Source organism: Pantherophis guttatus, chromosome 6, assembly GCF_059756535.1.
Source record: "Pantherophis guttatus breed Tessera chromosome 6, ASM5975653v1, whole genome shotgun sequence".
Taxonomy (NCBI): Eukaryota; Metazoa; Chordata; class Lepidosauria; order Squamata; family Colubridae; genus Pantherophis; species Pantherophis guttatus.
In genome coordinates, this window is record NC_142068.1 from 3234806 (window position 1) to 3252874 (window position 18069).

General features: G+C 43.2%; 1 protein-coding gene across 4 annotated transcripts in view; it reads right to left on the reverse strand.

Moving 5' to 3' along the window:
* RUBCN (rubicon autophagy regulator) overlaps positions 1 to 18069 on the reverse strand; it is a 74909-nt gene that overhangs the window by 38180 nt on the left and 18660 nt on the right. The window contains exons 2-8 of one of the 4 annotated variants that reach the window (XM_087872002.1): positions 16929 to 17082; positions 13130 to 13213; positions 10903 to 11062; positions 8512 to 8618; positions 7372 to 7519; positions 5459 to 6007; positions 704 to 748 (exon numbers count right to left, since the gene is read on the reverse strand). In XM_087872002.1, coding sequence (XP_087728128.1) covers positions 704 to 748; positions 5459 to 6007; positions 7372 to 7519; positions 8512 to 8618; positions 10903 to 11062; positions 13130 to 13213; positions 16929 to 17082 — 1247 coding nt within the window. Of the gene's footprint in view, positions 1 to 703; positions 749 to 5458; positions 6008 to 7362; positions 7520 to 8511; positions 8619 to 10902; positions 11063 to 13129; positions 13214 to 16928; positions 17083 to 18069 lie in introns of all 4 variants that reach the window. The other 3 variants (XM_087872005.1, XM_087872004.1, XM_087872003.1) reach the window with 3 other exon arrangements.

An 18069-nucleotide genomic window follows, 5' to 3' on the forward strand; every position in this document is an offset into this window, starting at 1 on the left:
CTTCCCTTCCCTTTCTTTTCTCTCCCCCTTCCTTCCTTCCTTTCTTTTTCTCTTTCCTTCCTTCTTTTCTTTTCTCCCTCCCTCTTTTTCTTTCTTTCCTTCTCTTTTTTCTTTTCTCCTCCCCTTCCTTCCTTCCTTCCTTCCTTCTTCTTTCTTTCTTTCTTCTTGTTCTCTCTCTCTGTCTCTCTGTCTCTCTCTCCACAATTGTTAAGTGAATCACCACATAACATGGTTGTTAAGTGAATCTGGCTTCCCCATTAACTTTGCTTATGAGAAGACCGACTGCAAAAACCGATCACATGACCCCAGGACTCTGCAACCATCATAAAATAAACCACTTGCCAAGCCTCTGAGCTTTGATCGTGCGCGCTTAGGATGCTGTAACGGTCGCTAAGTGTGAAAACCGATCGTAACGCCCTTTTTTCCAGTGCCGTTGCACCTTTGAAGGTCACTAAATGACCCGTTGTTAAGTCGAGGACTACCTGTGCATTCCGTGGCAGAGGCGTGTTCTGTGGGGCAAGCATGTAGAACGTTCATGCGGGGGAAGAAACGATCTTTTCCTAAATTCCCAGATGAGAACTTTAGGGAGAAATTTGCAAAAGTTTCGAACTCGGGGCACGGAAACGCCAACGGATGGGGAGGAGAGGTGGGGGGGCAGGAAAGAGAAGGGAAGATGGATTTGCAACATGCTGGTTTTCCAAACCTGCCACCGGCTCTTCTATTATAATGCTGATGTCTCTGCGCCCGCCTAAGGACGTGCGGCGAAGCAGAAAAGAAGGTTAAGAGAAAAACAGGATAAAAATATTAAAAAGATCGTTATTTTCCGAGAGAGAGAGAGAATCCTATGGAGTTCACTTTGGGGGAGCATCAGTGTTGTCTCACACAGATCTTCACGGGTGACAAAAGCCACAATCACAATTGTGATACTCTGCAGTCATTGTCGCTTCCTGTTTTCCCCATCTTTTTTGGGTGAAGTTTTATAGCCGTTTTTGTCAACCATGGCAACTTTAAGACGGATGGACTTCAACTCCCAGAATTCCTTATGTGCGGAATCTGAAAATAACATTTAACACAGCACAGTGCTTAGGCAAAATGGTTCGGTTGAGATCTGGATATGTGGGACTGATTGGGGTAGATTGTAAGGGGTGACACCAAAATATAATTTTATCATATTTTATCTATATCTTAAATTATTGTACTTTATTCCAATTTCATTTCAGACTGTATTTTATTCCAATTTCATTTTAAATTGTATTTTATTCTAATTTCATATTTTAAATTGTATTTTATCCAATTCTATTTTCAATTGCTTTGATCAAATTTTAGTAATAATTGGTTTCTGGAACGCTGCACTTTGATATGGCCCAAGGGCCAATCAATCAATCAATCAATCAATGTAATGTAACTCCCAGAATTCCCCAGCCAGCAGGGCTGACTGGGGAATTCTGAAGTTGAAGTCCACCCGTCTTAAAGTCGTTAAAGTTGAGCAACGCAGATCTATAGGAGTTTTCCCAACTAAAAGGTCCTCCGGGTGAGATAACTTCAACTCCCAGAATTCTCAAGAATTGTCATATGGATGGAGGAATGCTGGGATTTGAAGGCTGCCCCTTTTAGACGGCATGTTGCCTGGGATAGAGAGGTACCATCAAAGAATCCCAAAGGTGCTTTTTTTTCAAGAGGCAACTAGATTTTCTGGTTTTTCTTTGAAGACGTTTCGCTTCTCATCCAAGAAGCTTCTTCAGCTCTGACTGGATGGTCGGGAAGGGAAGGATTTCTACTCCCTGCAGACAGCTGGTCATTTGCATCCTTTCAGAGGGTCGTTGAAGCCACTTGGAGGTTTACCTGTGTCCTCAGGATCACCTGAGTGCTGCAAATGGTTCCTGTAGCCTGCAATTTTTCCTCTGGAAATCCATTCCTGCTCCCACACCATTCAAAGGGGGTTCATCCCAAATAGTATAGCTAAAAGATAAACCTCCAAGTGGCCTCAATGATTCTCTGAAAGGATGCAAATGACCAGCTGTCTGCAAGGAGTATCAATCCCTCCGTTCCCCACCATTCAGTCAGAGTTGAAGAAGCTTCTTGGATGACAAGCAAAACGTCTTCAAAGAAAAACCAGAAAGTCCAGTTGCCTCTTGAAAAAAAGGCACTTTTGGGATAACCGTGACCTGGATGACTGAGAATCTCCATTGACGTTTACCATCAAACTACAATTCCCAGCAGCCCTTGCCAGAACACTGAGAGCGAGAACGGAATAGAACTGAAGTTCAACACTATTTGAGGGACCAGGTGCCTTTCTACATAGATTATTTTTAAAATGTCTTAATAAAGATAAGACGGATATTCCCAAATTAATTAAGGGGATGAGGGACTTAAGTATTTGAAAGCTATCAGGTCTCAAAACAGACTTAAAATACAATAGTTTGCAACGTACTTAAAACTGGTTACGGTATTGCATTAATCAATTTTCTGAGAACGCACAATATGTTCAGCAAACTATATATAAAGCCACAAAACCTTTAGCCCAGATGACCAACTACAATACAGGTAGTCCTCGACTTACGACCACAATTGAGCCCAAAATTTATGTTGCTGAGGGAGAAATATGTGTAGTGAGTTTTTTTTTGCAACTTTTCCTGCCACAGTCGTTAAGTGAATCACGGCAGTTCTTAAATTAGTCAGACAGTTGTTAAGTGAATCTGGCTTCCCCATGGACTTTGCTTGTCAGGCGGTCACAAAAGGCAGTGGTGAAATCTAAATTTTTTTACTACCGGTGCTGTGGGTGTGGCTTGGTAGGCGTGGCTTGGTGGGCGTGGCAGGGGAAGGATACTGCAAAATCCCCATTCCCTCCCCACTCCTGGGGGAAGGATACTGCAAAATCTCCATTCCCACCCCACTCTGGGGCCAGCCAGAGGTGGTATTGGCCGGTTCTCCGAACTGCTCAAAATTTCCGCTACCGGTTCGGCAGAACCTGTCAGAACCTGCTGGATTTCACCCCTGACAAAAGGGGATTGTGTGACCCCCGTGGACGCTGCAACCGTCATAAATTGAGTCAGTGGCCAATGTAATGAATGTAAATCACGTGACCATGGGAATGTTGCAAAGTTCGTAAGTGTGAAAAATGTTCCTTTTTTCAGTGGCGTTGTAACTTTGGACGGTCACTATCTGAACTGTTCTAAGTCGAGGACTACCTGTATATCTATCGTATATCACAATATATCTATTGTGCAAAGCTGCACGTGTGAGGCCTTTAATAAATCCAGTGAAGGATGCGGAGTGAACCTGGTTATCTATGGGCTTTGTTTTTCCTTGAAGATGTTTTGCTTCTCGTCCAAGAAGCTTCTTCCGTTCTGGCTGAATGGAGGAGGATCTTCCAGAATGGAAGAAGCTTCTTAGATGAGAAGCGAAACGTCTTCAAGGAAAAAGAGAGTCCAGTTCCCTTTGGAAAAAGCACCTTTGGGAATAGACCCGGGTTTTTTCTATTGATTTGCCTATGACTAGCATTGATTAAGAGAGGCCCTCGCAACTCGATGGAGAGGCATGCTACAATCTACCACAACGGGAGGTGCAGAATTAGGAGGAATTTTTTTTTGAACTGGGAATGTTGCCGAGGGGGAAGGAGGCGATCTGATCAGTCCCGTCTGCCCCCAAGTGCTAATTCTGCTATTTAGAAACTATCTACATGAGTATTTTAATTCAGTGTTTTTCCAACTTTAAGATGCGTGGACTTCAACTCCCAGAATTCCCCAGCCAACCATGCCTGGTTTTTTTTCCCCCCTCTTATCTCCTAAAGTGGAGAGATTGCAGAGGAAGGGATTACAAGAGAGTAAGCTGACTGGGGAATTCTGGGACTTGAAGTCCACACGTCTTAAAGCAGCACGGGTTGAGAAACACCGATCTAATGCGCGACCCAAAGAAGAACATTTCAGAGTACAGGCAGTCCTCGACTTACAACCACAATTCAGCCCAAGCTTTCCGTTGCTAAGTGAGACAGCTGTTGTGAATTTTGCTCCATTTTACGGCCGTTCTCGCCCAAGTTGTTTAAGCGAATCACTGCAGTTGTTAAGTGAGTAACACGGTCGTTAAGCGAACCTGACTTCCCCCACTGATTTTGCTCGTCAGAAGGTCGCAAAAGGGGATCAGGTGACTGCAGGACACGGCGGCCGTCATAAATGTGAGTCAGTCGCCAAGCCGTCTGAATTTTGATCATGTGACCATGGGGGAGGCTGCAACGGTCGTTAAGTGTGAAAAAGGAGCCCAAGCCCCTTTTTTCAGTGCCGTTGTAACTTTGAACGGTCACTAAATGAACTGTTGTAAGTCGAGGACTATGTATAGTATAGTATAGTTTATAGTTTAGTATAGTATTAGCATAGCATAGCAAAGAAAATAGAATAGAATAGTATAGAACAGAACAGAATAGAATCGGAATAAAGTAAAGGAATAGAATAGAATAGAATAGAATAGAATAGAATAGAATAGAATAGAATAGAATAGAATAGAATGGAATGGGAATAAAGCAAAGGAATGGAATGGAATAGAATAGGAATGATAGGATAGGATAGGATAGGATAGGATAGGATAGGATAGGATAGGATAGGATAGGATAGGATAGAAATAAAGCAAAGGAATAGAAAGGAATAGAATAGAATAGAATAGAATAGAATAGAATAGAATAGAATAGAATAGAATAGGAATAGAATAGGAATAAAGCAAAGGAATGGAATGGAATGGAATGGAATAGAATAGAAATAAAGCAAAGGAATAGAATAGAATAGAATAGAATAGAATAGAATAGAATAGAATAGAATAGGAATAAAGCAAAGGAATGGAATGGAATGGAATGGAATGGAATGGAATGGAATAGAATAGAATAGAATAGAATAGAATAGAATAGAATAGAATAGAATAGAATAGAATAGAATAGAATGGGAATAAAGCAAAGGAATGGAATGGAATAGAATAGGAATGATAGGATAGGATAGGATAGGATAGGATAGGATAGGATAGGATAGGATAGGATAGGATAGGATAGAAATAAAGCAAAGGAATAGAAAGGAATAGAATAGAATAGAATAGAATAGAATAGAATAGAATAGGAATAGAATAGGAATAAAGCAAAGGAATGGAATGGAATGGAATGGAATAGAATAGAAATAAAGCAAAGGAATAGAATAGAATAGAATAGAATAGAATAGAATAGAATAGAATAGGAATAAAGCAAAGGAATGGAATGGAATGGAATGGAATGGAATGGAATGGAATGGAATGGAATAGAATAGAATAGAATAGAATAGAATAGAATAGAATAGAATAGAATAGAAGAGTTGGAAGGGACCTTGGAGGTCTTCTAGTCCAACCCCCTGCTTAGGCAGGAGACCCTATCCCATTTCAGACAAATGGTTATCCAATCTCTTCTTCTCTCCTTGACACTTCTTACCCAAACCCGATTCCCCCCTCTTACCGTGAGCTTTCGCAGAAGCTACGTTGGTGTCCGAATGGGAACGCACGTGGCTCCGTTTGGGTTTCCCTTGCAGGACCGAGGTCTGTCCCTCGGAGAAGCTGGACCGTCGCAAGAGCGAGGACTTCCAGCTGCCTCCGAGCTCCCCCCAGGAGGAACCCGACTCCTGCTTCTGAGAACTGCTGGACGAAAACAGATTGGAGGCGCTGCTCCCTGAACTGTTCAAGGTGGCCGTGCCGGATTCTTCGGGGCTGTCGCAGGGCCGACTCGCCCGGCCGAGATTGCCAATGGCCAGATATTCCGGCCCGTCCGTCTCGTCTTGGCTTCCGGACCAGGAATCTGAATTCGGGTTTGGCAAAGGGCCGGGGCTTGTTCCAGAAGCAGCGACGTTGTCGTCGTCATTGGGGCCAGAGATGCCGAGATGAGGAAGAGGAGGGCCGACTGGGTGTTGGGAGCACCTGCCTTCCTGGTGCTGATGAGTGGAAGCCCAAGCGGCATTTTCTTGAGACTGACCGGTGCCACCGAACACTGGAGGGCTTGATAATCTCCTGTCTAGAAAGATAAGGAGAAAAAAAACAAGAAAGCTGCCTTATTTTCGGCGATGATATGGATACGAGAAAATACAGTAGCCCTCAATGTTCTCTCTCAGCCCAGTCCACCTCACAGGGTTGTTGTTGTGGGGAAAATAGGAGGAAGGAGTATTACCCTGGTTTCCCCAAAATAAGACATCCCCTGATAATAAGCCCAATCGGGCTTTTGAGCGCATGGCAATAAGGCCAAGCGCTTATTTCAGGGTTCAAAAAAATATAAGACAGGGTCTTATTTTCGGGGAAACACAGTAGATAGATAGATGCAAGGGAGGGAGGGAGGAGAGAAGAGGGAAGGAAGGAGGAGGAAGGGAACGATAGATGATAGATAGATAGATAGATAGATAGATAGATAGATAGATAGATAGATAGAGATAGATACCCTGTTTTCCCCAAAATAAGACCTCCCCCGATAATAAGTCCCAATCGGGCTTTTGAGCGCATGGCAATAAGGCCAAGCGCTTATTTCAGGGTTCAAAAAAATATAAGACAGGGTCTTATTTTCGGGGAAACATGGTAGATAGATAGATAGATGCAAGGGAGGGAGGGAGGAGTGAAGAGGGAAGGAAGGAAGAAGGGAGGAGGAAGGGAATGATAGATGATAGATAGATAGATAGATAGATAGATAGATAGATAGATAGATAGATAGAAAGATAGATAGATAGATAGATAGATACCCTGTTTCCCCCAAAATAAGACCTCCCCTGATAATAAGCCCAATCGGGCTTTTGAGTGCATGGCAATAAGGCCAAGCGCTTATTTCAGGGTTCAAAAAATATATAAGACAGGGTCTTATTTTGGGAGGAAACACGGTAGATAGGTTTGCCACCTTGAGTTATTTATAAAATTAATAAAGGCAAAATAAAACTAACTTAACTAAATATGTTCTAGGACAGGGGTGTTAAGGCTCATGGGACAGATCCGGCCTGCAGGGTGCTTAAATCTGGCCTGCGGGGTCAGCCAAGAAATAGCAAAGGACCAGCCTGCAGTGCTTCTGGCAGACGAAACGGCCTCCTGCAGTACTCTGTTGGCCAAAACAAGGCGCAGGGGGACGCATGCGATACTCCTGCACCCCGTTTTGGCTGGCAGGATGCTGCAGGAGGCGACTGTCCCGTGCCCCCTTCCAGCCCGCCCGCCCCACGGCGGAGAACTACAATGCTGATCTGTGCCTCAAAGAAATCCAGTTCGACATCCCTGTTCTAGGATATGTTCAAAAATGTTCAAACTCAAACCGAACAGCGGCATTTGTGTTGCAGCAACTGAGTAGCAGAAAAGAGATTTTTAAACAAAATCCATAACACGCCACTGGTCATGGCTTACCTTCCTTACCTTGGATGCTGGCACAGGTGGACGGAAGCCCTGAGAAGGAGCCGAGGTACCGAGGGGCTGCACTTTCGGCAGGAGGGGTAGGGATGGAGCCCAGGAGGGCTGTGAGGCTCTTCGTCCTGGGCTCGGAGGCTTCCCCTTTCCTGGCAAACTGAAAGAAGGGTCTTGTTGAGGCAACAGCCACTAGGGAAGGGGTCCCCACTAGTGGCCCGTGTCCTGTTCGGAATTGGGCCATGTGAGTGGCTGGTTGGAGGGTGTGCAGATCAAATTGTATGAGTGGCAGGCCAAGTTACCCTCTCCTTCCTCCCCGCTGGTACTATATGTAAAGGAGGACTGCTGGTACTAAAGAAGGAAAGACCCCCCCCAAAAAAGACCAAAATCCCAAACCAGAAAGAAAGGATGGAAGGAAGGAAGGAAGGAAGGAAGGAAGGAAGGAAGAAGAGAGAGAAAGAGAAAAAAGGACAAAAGAAAGAGAAAAAGAAAGGAGAAAGAGAAAAAAGGACAAAACAAAGAAAGAAAGAAAGAAAGAAAGAAAGAAAGAAAGAAAGAAAGAAAGAAAGAAAGAAAGAAAAGAAGAAGGATGGATGGATGGATGATGGAAGGAAGGGAGAAAGGAAGGAAAGAAAGAAGAAAGGGAGAGAGAGAGAGAGAGAGAAAGAGACAGAGAGAAAAGAAGGACGAAAGAAAGGAAGAAAGAAAGAGAGAGGGAGAAAAGAAGGGGTAGACAAAAGAAAGAAAGAACAAAAGAAAAAGAAAGGAGAGAAAGAGAAAAGGACAAAAGAAAGAAAGAAAGAAAGAGAAAAAGGAAGGATGGATGGATGGATGGAAGGAAGGGAGAAAGGAAGGAAGGAAAGAAAGAAGAAAGGGAGAGAGAGAGAGAGAAAGAAAGAAAGAGAGAAAAGGAAGAAAGAAAGAAAGAAAGAAAGAAAGAAAGAAAGAAAGAAAGAAAGAAAGAAAGAGAGACAGAGAGGGAGGGAAGGAAGGAAGGAAGGAAAGAAAGAAAAAAAGAAAAAGAAAGAAAGAAACAGAAAGGAAGAGAAAGGAAGGAAAGAAAGAAGAAAGGGAGAAAGAAAGAGAGACAGAGAAAGAAAGAAAGAATGAAAGAAAACCCCAAAAAAGAAATGAAGAAAGGAGATTTCTCACTATAGATGCGTCTATCTGAGCCAGCAGCCGAGGATTGTTTTGCTCCACAGCCTCCAGGCACTGCAACATGACGGTGACGTGGGCGTCGCTCAGCAGAAAAGCTGAATCTGGGGGGGGGAAAAAGTAAAACATGGAGGGTAGAATGGTGCTTTTGCTCCTGCCCTTTTCTTGTAGGACAGGATTTCTTTTACAAACTTGGCAACTTTTAAGATGTGTGGACTTCAACTCCCAGAATTCTCCGGTCAGCATAGCTTACTCTCTTACAATCCCTTCCTCTGCAATCTCTCCACTTTAGGTAGTAAGAGAAAAGGAAACAGACACGGCTGGGCTGGGGAATTCTGGGAGTTGAAGTCCACAGGTCTTAAAGTTACCAAGGCTGGACACCCCGACTTAAAAATACTTGTGTGGGAAAACACCACAATTAGGCAATTGATTGGGAATTCAAAAAAAAAAAAGAAAAGAAAAGCCGGGAACGTCCACTTTCCGTGTTGCCACCAACATATTCCGCGCAAAGCAACAGATAAAAGCTAGTGGAAGAGAAGCAGGGAAAGCCCAGTTACAGGGAGGCCTCGACTTACGACTGCAATTGAGCCCGACATGTCTCTTGCTAAGCGGGACAGTTGCTAAGTGGGTTTTGGACCTGTTTTACGACCTTTCTGGCCACAGCGGTTACGTGAATCGCTGCCGTTGTTAAGGGAGTAACGTGGCTGTTAAGTGAATCTGGCTTCCTCACTGACTTGGCTTCTCAGGTCGTCACAAAAGGGAAACACGTGATCCCGGGACCGTCATGAATATGAGCCAGTTGCCAAGGGTCTGAATTTTGCCAAGGGTCCGACCATGGGGATGCTGCAGCGGTTGTTAAGTGTGAAAGGTGGTCATAACTCACTTTTTTCAGTGCCGCTGTAACTTTGAAGGGTTACTAAAATGAACTGTTGTAAGTCAAGGATTATCTGTATTGGATGTCTGCAAACCTGCCAAGATAAATTCCTTGTGTGTTCCAATCACAATATTAACTTGGCCAATGAAGTATTCTATTCATTTCTATTCTATATTCCTATTCTATATTCTATATTCCTATTCTATTCCTATTCAATTCATAATTGTATTTAATCTAATCTATTCTATTCTATTCTATTCCATTCCATTCATTTTCTCTATTCTACTCATTATTCCATTCCATTCCATTCCATTCCATTCTATTCTATTCATTCCAATATTTATTCTATTCTATTCTATTATTCCATTCCATTCCATTCCATTCCATTATTCTATTCTATTCTATTCTATTCTATTCTATTCTATTCTATTCTATTCTATTTCTATTCTTCATTCAAATATTTATTCTACTCTATTCTATTCTATTCTATTCTTCATTCCAATATTTATTCTATTCTATTCTATTATTCCATTCCATTCCATTAATTATTCTATTCTATTCTATTCTATTCTATTCTATTCTATTCTATTCTATTCTATTCTATTCTATTCTATTCTATTCTTCATTCCAATATTTATTCTATTCTATTATTCCATTCCATTCCATTAATTATTCTATTCTATTCTATTCTATTCTATTCTATTCTATTCTATTCTATTCTATTCTTCATTCCAATATTTATTCTATTCTATTATTCCATTCCATTCCATTATTCTATTCTATTCTATTCTATTTTATTCTATTCTATTCTATTCTATTCTTCATTCCAATATTTATTCTATTCTATTCTATTATTCCATTCCATTCTCTATTCTATTCTATTCTATTCTATTCTATTCTATTCTATTCTATTCTATTCTATTCTATTCTATTCTTCATTCCAATATTTATTCTATTCTATTATTCCATTCCATTCCATTCCATTCCATTATTCTATTCTATTCTATTCTATTCTATTCTATTCTATTCTATTCTATTCTATTCTATTCTTCATTCCAATATTTATTCTATTCTATTCTATTATTCCATTCTATTCTATTCTATTCTATTCTATTCTATTCTATTCTATTCTATTCTATTCTAATTCTATTCTATTCTAATTCTATTGTTCATTCCAATATTTATTCTATTCTATTCTATTATTCCATTCCATTCACTATTCTCTTCTCTTCTCTTCCAGTCTATTCTTCATTCCAATATTTATTCTATTCTATTATTCCATTCCATTCCATTCATTATTCTGTCCTGTCCTGTCCTATTCTTATTTCTATTCTTATTTCTATTCTATTCTAAATTCTATTCTGTTTTTCTTTGTATTCATACTCTGTTCCACTCTGCTCTACTTACTATGAACAGAAGGCAGTTTCTCAAAACAGGAAGAGGAAAACACCGGACGAATTCTGCATGGAGGAGGACCGGGAAGAGGGAAGGAAGGGCAGCCGGTTTCCTCTCACCTGTGTAGAATTTCCTGATGTATGGCTTGTTCTCCAGGAGGGGCTTCAGCTGAGCCGAAAGGCAGTGGAACTGCAAGCTGTGCTGAAGCCAGAGCTCGGCCACCGTTCGCTCCCTGGACCTCTCCGGGTTTTGCTGCCCGTTCTCATGGAGATGGATAAACTGCAAAGGAGGGGCGAGGTTTGGAGAAAAAGCAGGCCCAAATCAGGGGGAATAGAGTATCCGTGGTGGAATGGCCTTTTCTAGGTCTCCTGACCCCCAACACCCACTCACCCCCCCCCCAAAAAAAGCCTGAGAGGGCTCCGGTTTGAGAGACTGGAAAAGAAAAACCAACCAGGTCAAGAATTCCTCGTCTGCCAATTGAAAGGAGGGCCAGTTTGGACCGACCATTAGGAGACTGGGAGTTCTAGTCCCGCTTCAGGCATGAAAGGCAGCTGGGCGATTGGATCAATCACCAGGAGACTGGGAGTTCTAGTCCCGCTTCAGGCATGAAAGGCAGCTGGGTGACTGGATCAATCACCAGGGGACTGGGAGTTCTAGTCCCGCCTTAGGCATGAAAGCCAGATGGGTGATTGGCCCAATCACCAGGAGACAGGGAGTTCTAGTCCCGCCTTAGGCATGAAAGACAGTTGAGTGACTTTGGCCCAATCACAAGGAGACAGGGAGTTCTAGTCCCGCCTTAGGCATGAAAGACAGTTGAGTGACTTTGGCCCAATCACAAGGAGACAGGGAGTTCTAGTCCCATTTTAGGAATGAAAGCCAGCTGGGTGATGTTGGGCCAATCATCTGAAGACACTGAATTTTAGTCCCATTTCAGGCACGAATGCTGGCCAAGTGACTTTGGGCCAAACACCAGGCGACAGTGAGGTCTAGTCTCACCTTAGCCATGAAAACCGGCTGGGTGGTGTTGGGCCAATTGCCAGAAGATAGTGAATTTTAGTCCCACTTTAGGCGTAAAATCAGCTGAGTGACTTTGGGCCAATCCCTCTCCCTCTCCCTCTGGAAGAGCTGAAAAGTTTAATGCAGTGTTTCTCAAACTTGGCAAATTGGAACGTGCGTGGACTCCCAGAATTCCTCAGCCAGCTAGGGGAGCTGAATTCTGGGAGCTGAAATCCACACCTCTTAAAAGTGCTGAGATTGAGTGACACGGATGTAATCTCTCTGCCTTTTTACAAGCTTCAGATCACCCCCCCCCCCCGCTGTGGAAGTACTATTCCTTTTGCAATTAATTGGATCTTTAATCTTAATTCATTTAAGATGGATGGACCGATGGACGGGCGGGTGAAAAGGAGGGAGGGAGGAAGGAAGGAAGGAAAGTAGGTAGTAGGAAGGAAGGATGGGTGATGGATGGATGGATGGATGGATGGATGGATGGAAGGAAGGAAGGAAGGAAGGAAGGAAGGAAAGTAGGTAGTAGGAAGGATGGGTGATGGATGGAAGGAAGGAAGGAAAGTAGGTGGTAGGAAGGAATTATTGGTGATGGATGGATGGATGATTGGATGGATGGATGGATGGAAGGAAGGAAGAAAAATAGGTGGTAGGAAGGAAGGATGGGTGATGGATGGAAGGAAGGAAGGAAGGAAGGAAGGAAGGAAGGAAAGAAGGAAAGTAGGTGGTAGGAAGGAAGGATTGCTTAACGCATTGTAAGCCGCCCTGAGTCTCTGGAGAAGGGCGGCATATAAATCAAATTTAAAAAAAAAAGGATGGGTGATGGATGTATGGATGGATCGAAGGAAGGATGATGGATGGATGGATGGAAGGAAGGAAGGAAGGAAGGAAGGAAGATGGATGGATGGATGGAAGGAAGGAAAGAAGGTGGTAGGAAGGAAGGATGGGTGATAGATGGATGGATGGATGGAAGGAAGGAAAGATGATGGATGGGTGGATGGATGGAAGGAAGGAAGAAAAGTAGGTGGAAGGAAAGAAGGATGGGTGAATGATGGATGGATGGATGGATGGATGGAAGGAAGGAAGGAAGGAAGGAAGGAAAGGAGAAGTTTCCTAACAGTGAGAACAATTCATCCATGGAACAGCTTCCCTCCAGCAGTTAATTCATTTAATTTAATCTTCATTAATCAATCTTTGGAAAAGTTTCCAAAGCCAGGAGCGAAAATATCTGCCCGCTCACTTAGAGCGGGTAACAACAGCAAAGCCACTTCTCTGTTCTCCCAGCCCTGTTCCTCCCGTCTATCTCCCGGATTTCTCTCTCCGAAGTCCCCGGGAGCTCACCTTGTCCACATGACGGGCCGCGTGGGGGCTCAGCCAACGCACGTCCTTCACAAATTGCCAGTAGTCGGTCTTCTGGCAATGCACCTGCGGGGGGGAAAACAGAAGTCAAATTCCTCTCCGGGTAGCAGCTGCGGCCTCCCACTTGCTGCCGAAACCCAACCAGGCGGAAAAAGAGGAAGCTGCCAAACATAAACAGCAAAAGGAGACATTTTGGCCAGCGGCAAAACAAGGCAGCTCTTGTCTTAATTTCTTATTTCGGGCTGAAGATCAGTCAGGCGGGTCTTTAAAGGAGATAACTGTCATTTGCTTATTGCATTGGTGTCGCCTCCCTTTCGTTTGAGAGATTGGGGGAAGCTTAAGAGGGATTCTCCTCTAATGTTATATCACCAAACGGCCCTGTGAGGTTGTTTTAAGCCGAGGGAGAGAAGGACCAGCTCAGATTCACTTCGAAAAGCTCCGTGGGACAGCGGAATGGGACTGTCGTGGCTGTACTGGTTTTTCCCCAGGGGTTTATTTGGGCTTCAGTGTTGTTCAGACCTTGGCAACTTTAAGATGTGTGGACTTCAATTCCAAGAATTTCCCAGCTGGCTGGGTGACTTGGAGCCAATCACCAGGAGCCTGGGAATTCTAGTCATGTCTTAGGCATGAAAGTCAGCAAGGTGACTTTGAGCCAATCACCAGGAGGCAGGGAGTTCTACTCATACCTTAGGTATGAAACCAGCTGGGTGACTTTGAACCAATCACCAGGAGCCTGGGAGTTCTAGTCATACCTTAGGTATGAAAGCCAGCTGGGTGACTTTAAGCCAATCACCAGGAGCTTGGGAATTCTAGTAAGATTCAATTCCAAGAATTCCAGGCTGGCTGGGTGACTTTGAGCCAATCACCAGGAGGCAGGGAGTTCTAGTAAGATGTTGTGGACTTCAATTCCAAGAATTCCCCAGCTGGCTGGGTGACCTAGAGCCAATCACCAGGAGCCTGGGAATTCTAGTCATGTTTTAGGCATAAAAGTCAGCTGGGTGACTTTGAGCCAATCACTAGGAGGCAGGGAGTTCTAGTCATACCTTAGGTATGAACGCCAGCTGAGTGACTTTGAACCAATCACCAGGAGCCTGGGAGTTCTAGTCATACCTTAAGTATGAAAGCCAGCTGGGTGACTTTAAGCCAATCACCAGGAGCTTGGGAATTCTAGTAAGATTCAATTTCAAGACTTCCAGGCTGGCTGGGTGACTTTGAGCCAATCATCAGGAGCTTGGGAGTTCTAGTCATACCTTAGGTATGAAAACCAGCTGGGTGACTTTGAGCCAATCACCAGGAGGCAGGGAGTTCTAGTAAGATGTTGTAGACTTCAATTCCAAGAATTCCCCAGCTGGCTGGGTGACCTTGAGCCAATCATCAGGAGCCTGGGAATTCTAGTCATGCCTTAGGCATGAAAGTCAGCTGGCTGTCTCTGGGCCAATCACCAGGAGACAGTGAATTCTAGTAAGATTCAATTCCAAGACTTCCAGGCTGGCTGGGTGACTTTGAGCCAATCACCAGGAGCTTGGGAGTTCTAGTCATACCTTAGGTATGAAAGCCAGCTGGGTGACTTTGAGCCAATCACCAGGAGCCTGGGAGTTCTAGTCATACCTTAGGTATGAAAGCCAGCTGGGTGACTTTGAGCCAATCACTAGGAGGCAGGGAGTTCTAGTAAGATGCTGTGGACTTCAATTCCAAGAATTCCCCAGCTGGCTGGGCGACTTTGAGCCAATCACCAGGAGCCTGGGAATTCTAGTCATACCTTAGGTATGAAAGCCAGCTGGGTGACTTTGAGCCAATCACCAGGAGCTTGGGAGTTCTAGTCATACCTTAGGTATGAAAGCCAGCTGGGTGACTTTGAGCCAATCACCAGGAGGCAGGGAGTTCTAGTAAGATGTTGTGGACTTCAATTCCAAGAATTCCCCAGCTGGCTGGGTGACCTTGAACCAATCATCAGGAGCTTGGGAATTCTAGTCATGCCTTAGGCATGAAAGTCAGCTGGCTGTCTCTGGGCCAATCACCAGGAGACAGAGAATTCTAGTAAGATTCAATTCCAAGACTTCCAGGCTGGCTGGGTGACTTTGAGCCAATCACCAGGAGCTTGGGAATTCTAGTCATACCTTAGGTATGAAAGCCAGCTGGGTGACTTTGAGACAATCACTAGGAGGCAGGGAGTTCTAGTAAGATGCTGTGGACTTCAATTCCAAGAATTCCCCAGCTGGCTGGGCGACTTTGGGCCAATCACTAGGAGCCTGTGAGTTCTAGTCCTGCCTTAGACATGAAAGCCAGTTGAGTGACTTTGGGCCAGTCCCTCTCTCTCAGCCCAACCCACTTCACAGGGTTGTGGGGAAAATAGGAGGAGGAAGGTGTGTTTGGATATGTTTGCCACCTTATTTATAAAAACAATAAAGGTGGGACACAAACAAACGAATAAAAACATCCTAAAACAAAATCCGAATTTCCTTTCCTGCCCCAAAGTGCAGCCACCCACAGAGTGCCAAGCAAAGATTATTTCTCTCACCTACCTTAAGGAAAATCAATATAAAATGTTTTATAGATGGCACATGCCACCTGAGAAACTGGCAAAAATGTTTAAAGATAAATCAGCCAAATGTTGGAAATGTCACCAGTTACCAGGTTCATATTACCATATGTGGTGGACATGTCCAGAAGCTAAAAACTATTGGAATAAAATTAAGATATGGCTGGAAGAAATGATACGGCAACGTATTGATTTTAAACCAGAGCTGTTCCTACTGGGTATCCTCTCTGCAAAAAATTAGTAAAGAAAATATTTATTTGATTATACATGTAATAACAGCTGCAAGGATTGTTGATGCACAAAATTGGAAAGCAGAGAAAATACCTTTGGAAGGAGAAGTTATTAAAAAAATTCGAGACCTGTGCAGAAATGAATAGATTGACTTTGATGATTAAAGAGAAGAGTAACAATACCCAGAATACTGGGTACTTATGAGACCGCCTTCTGTCTCCGATAGCCTCCCACTGACCAGTACGCTCCCACAGAGAGGGTCTCCTCAGGGTGCCGTCGGTTAGACAGTGTCGACTGGCGACCCCCAGGGGGAGAGCCTTCTCTGTGGGGGCACCTGCCCTCTGGAACAAGCTGCCCCCGGAGATTCGTCGGATTCCCGACCTTCGTACCTTTCGCCGCGCCCTTAAAACACTATTATTCCATCAAGCAGGGCTGGCCTAAAGTATTATTTTTAATGGGTTATTTTATGTTATTTTAGATTATGGGCCAAACTATTTAATAATTTTAAATTGTTTTTTTAACTTTTATACTGTTGGTTTTTTTAATCCTGGCTGTACACCGCCCTGAGTCCTTCGGGAGAACGGTGGTATATAAATTTAATAAAACTAAACTAAACTAAACTAAACTTTAAGATATGGAATCAATTTGACCATCGGTTAGAAAAGAGATACAAATAACTACATTTAATAGCTATGTATAAAAAGGGCTACGATTAGAATATTGTGTTAGTGATGTTGTAATGGACTGGGCGAGAATGAAGACAGAAGAAACAACAAAAAGAAGAATTTTTGGAGGGAACACCGAGGTGTCACATGGAAAGAATGACTGATGTATTAAATGTTTGTTTGTCTAAATAAATAAATAAATAAATAAATAAATAAATAAATAAATAAATAAATAAATAAATAAATAAATAAATAAATAAATAAATAAATAAATCTATCTATCTATCTATCTATCTATCTATCTATCTATCTATCTATCTATCTATCTATCTATCTATCTATCTACCTTGTCTAGGATGAGGCCATGATACAGGATGCTATGCATGTCCCTGCAGAGCCGCTCCAAGCCGCCATATTTAGACCAGACGTTGGGATGATTGATGGAGACCAAGCCTTCCACCGTGGTCTTCAGGTTCCCCAACAGCGTCCAGTGTTCTCTCCTGAAACACAAAAGACAAATGTCAACAAGCCCAGGTGGAATATTATCCCCTTAGGAAAACAATCCTACAAACAGAACCCATTGATTGCAATGGACAAGGTCATGCATTCAATTTCGCAGCTACTAAGATTGTTGGCTGAGCAGGTACAAAAACAGCCGGGGAAATGATTGAAGGCTGGAAAACGGGGCCCTTGGTCAGTCGACGGGAGTGCACCATCTTATCAAGTACAGATAATCCTCGATTTACAACAGCTCATTTAGTGACCGTTCGAAGTTGCACAACAGCAGTGAAAAAAAGTGACTTACGACCGTTCTTCACACTTATGACCGTTGCAGCATCCCCCATGGTTACATGATCAAAATTGAGATGCTTGGCAACCGGTTCATATTTATGACGGATGAAGTTCCAGTGATCCCCTTTTGTGACCTTCTGACAAAGCAAAGTCAAGGGGGGAGCCAGATTCACTTAATAACCGTGTTATTAATTTAATAATAATAATAATAATTTTATTGCCATTGTACATATATACACAGTATGCCCATACAATGAAATTCAATTAACACCCAAAGACTGCAATGATTAACTTAACACATGGGGAAGATGATTTGTAAAATGAGGCAAAACTTCTCACTTAGCAACATAAATTTCTCACTTAGCAACATAAATTCTGGGCTCAATTGTGGTCATAAGTCAAGGACTACCTGTATCAGGACATGGCAACACAAGGAAACAACAGCCAATAACTTAATAGTCAGCGATCAACATCCCTATCAACAACTAAAAAGCCACACACAACTAGGCACCACATAAATACTACGCATAGAGAAGCCAATCCAGATTGGATCCTACGTTATCCTGGGGCAACCAAGGTCGTAAAATGGAGACAAACTCACTTAACAACTGCCTTGCTTAGTGACAGACATTCTGGGTTCCATTGTGGTCAGAAGTCCAGGACGAACGCCATGATTTTAAAGCGGAGTGTGTCCC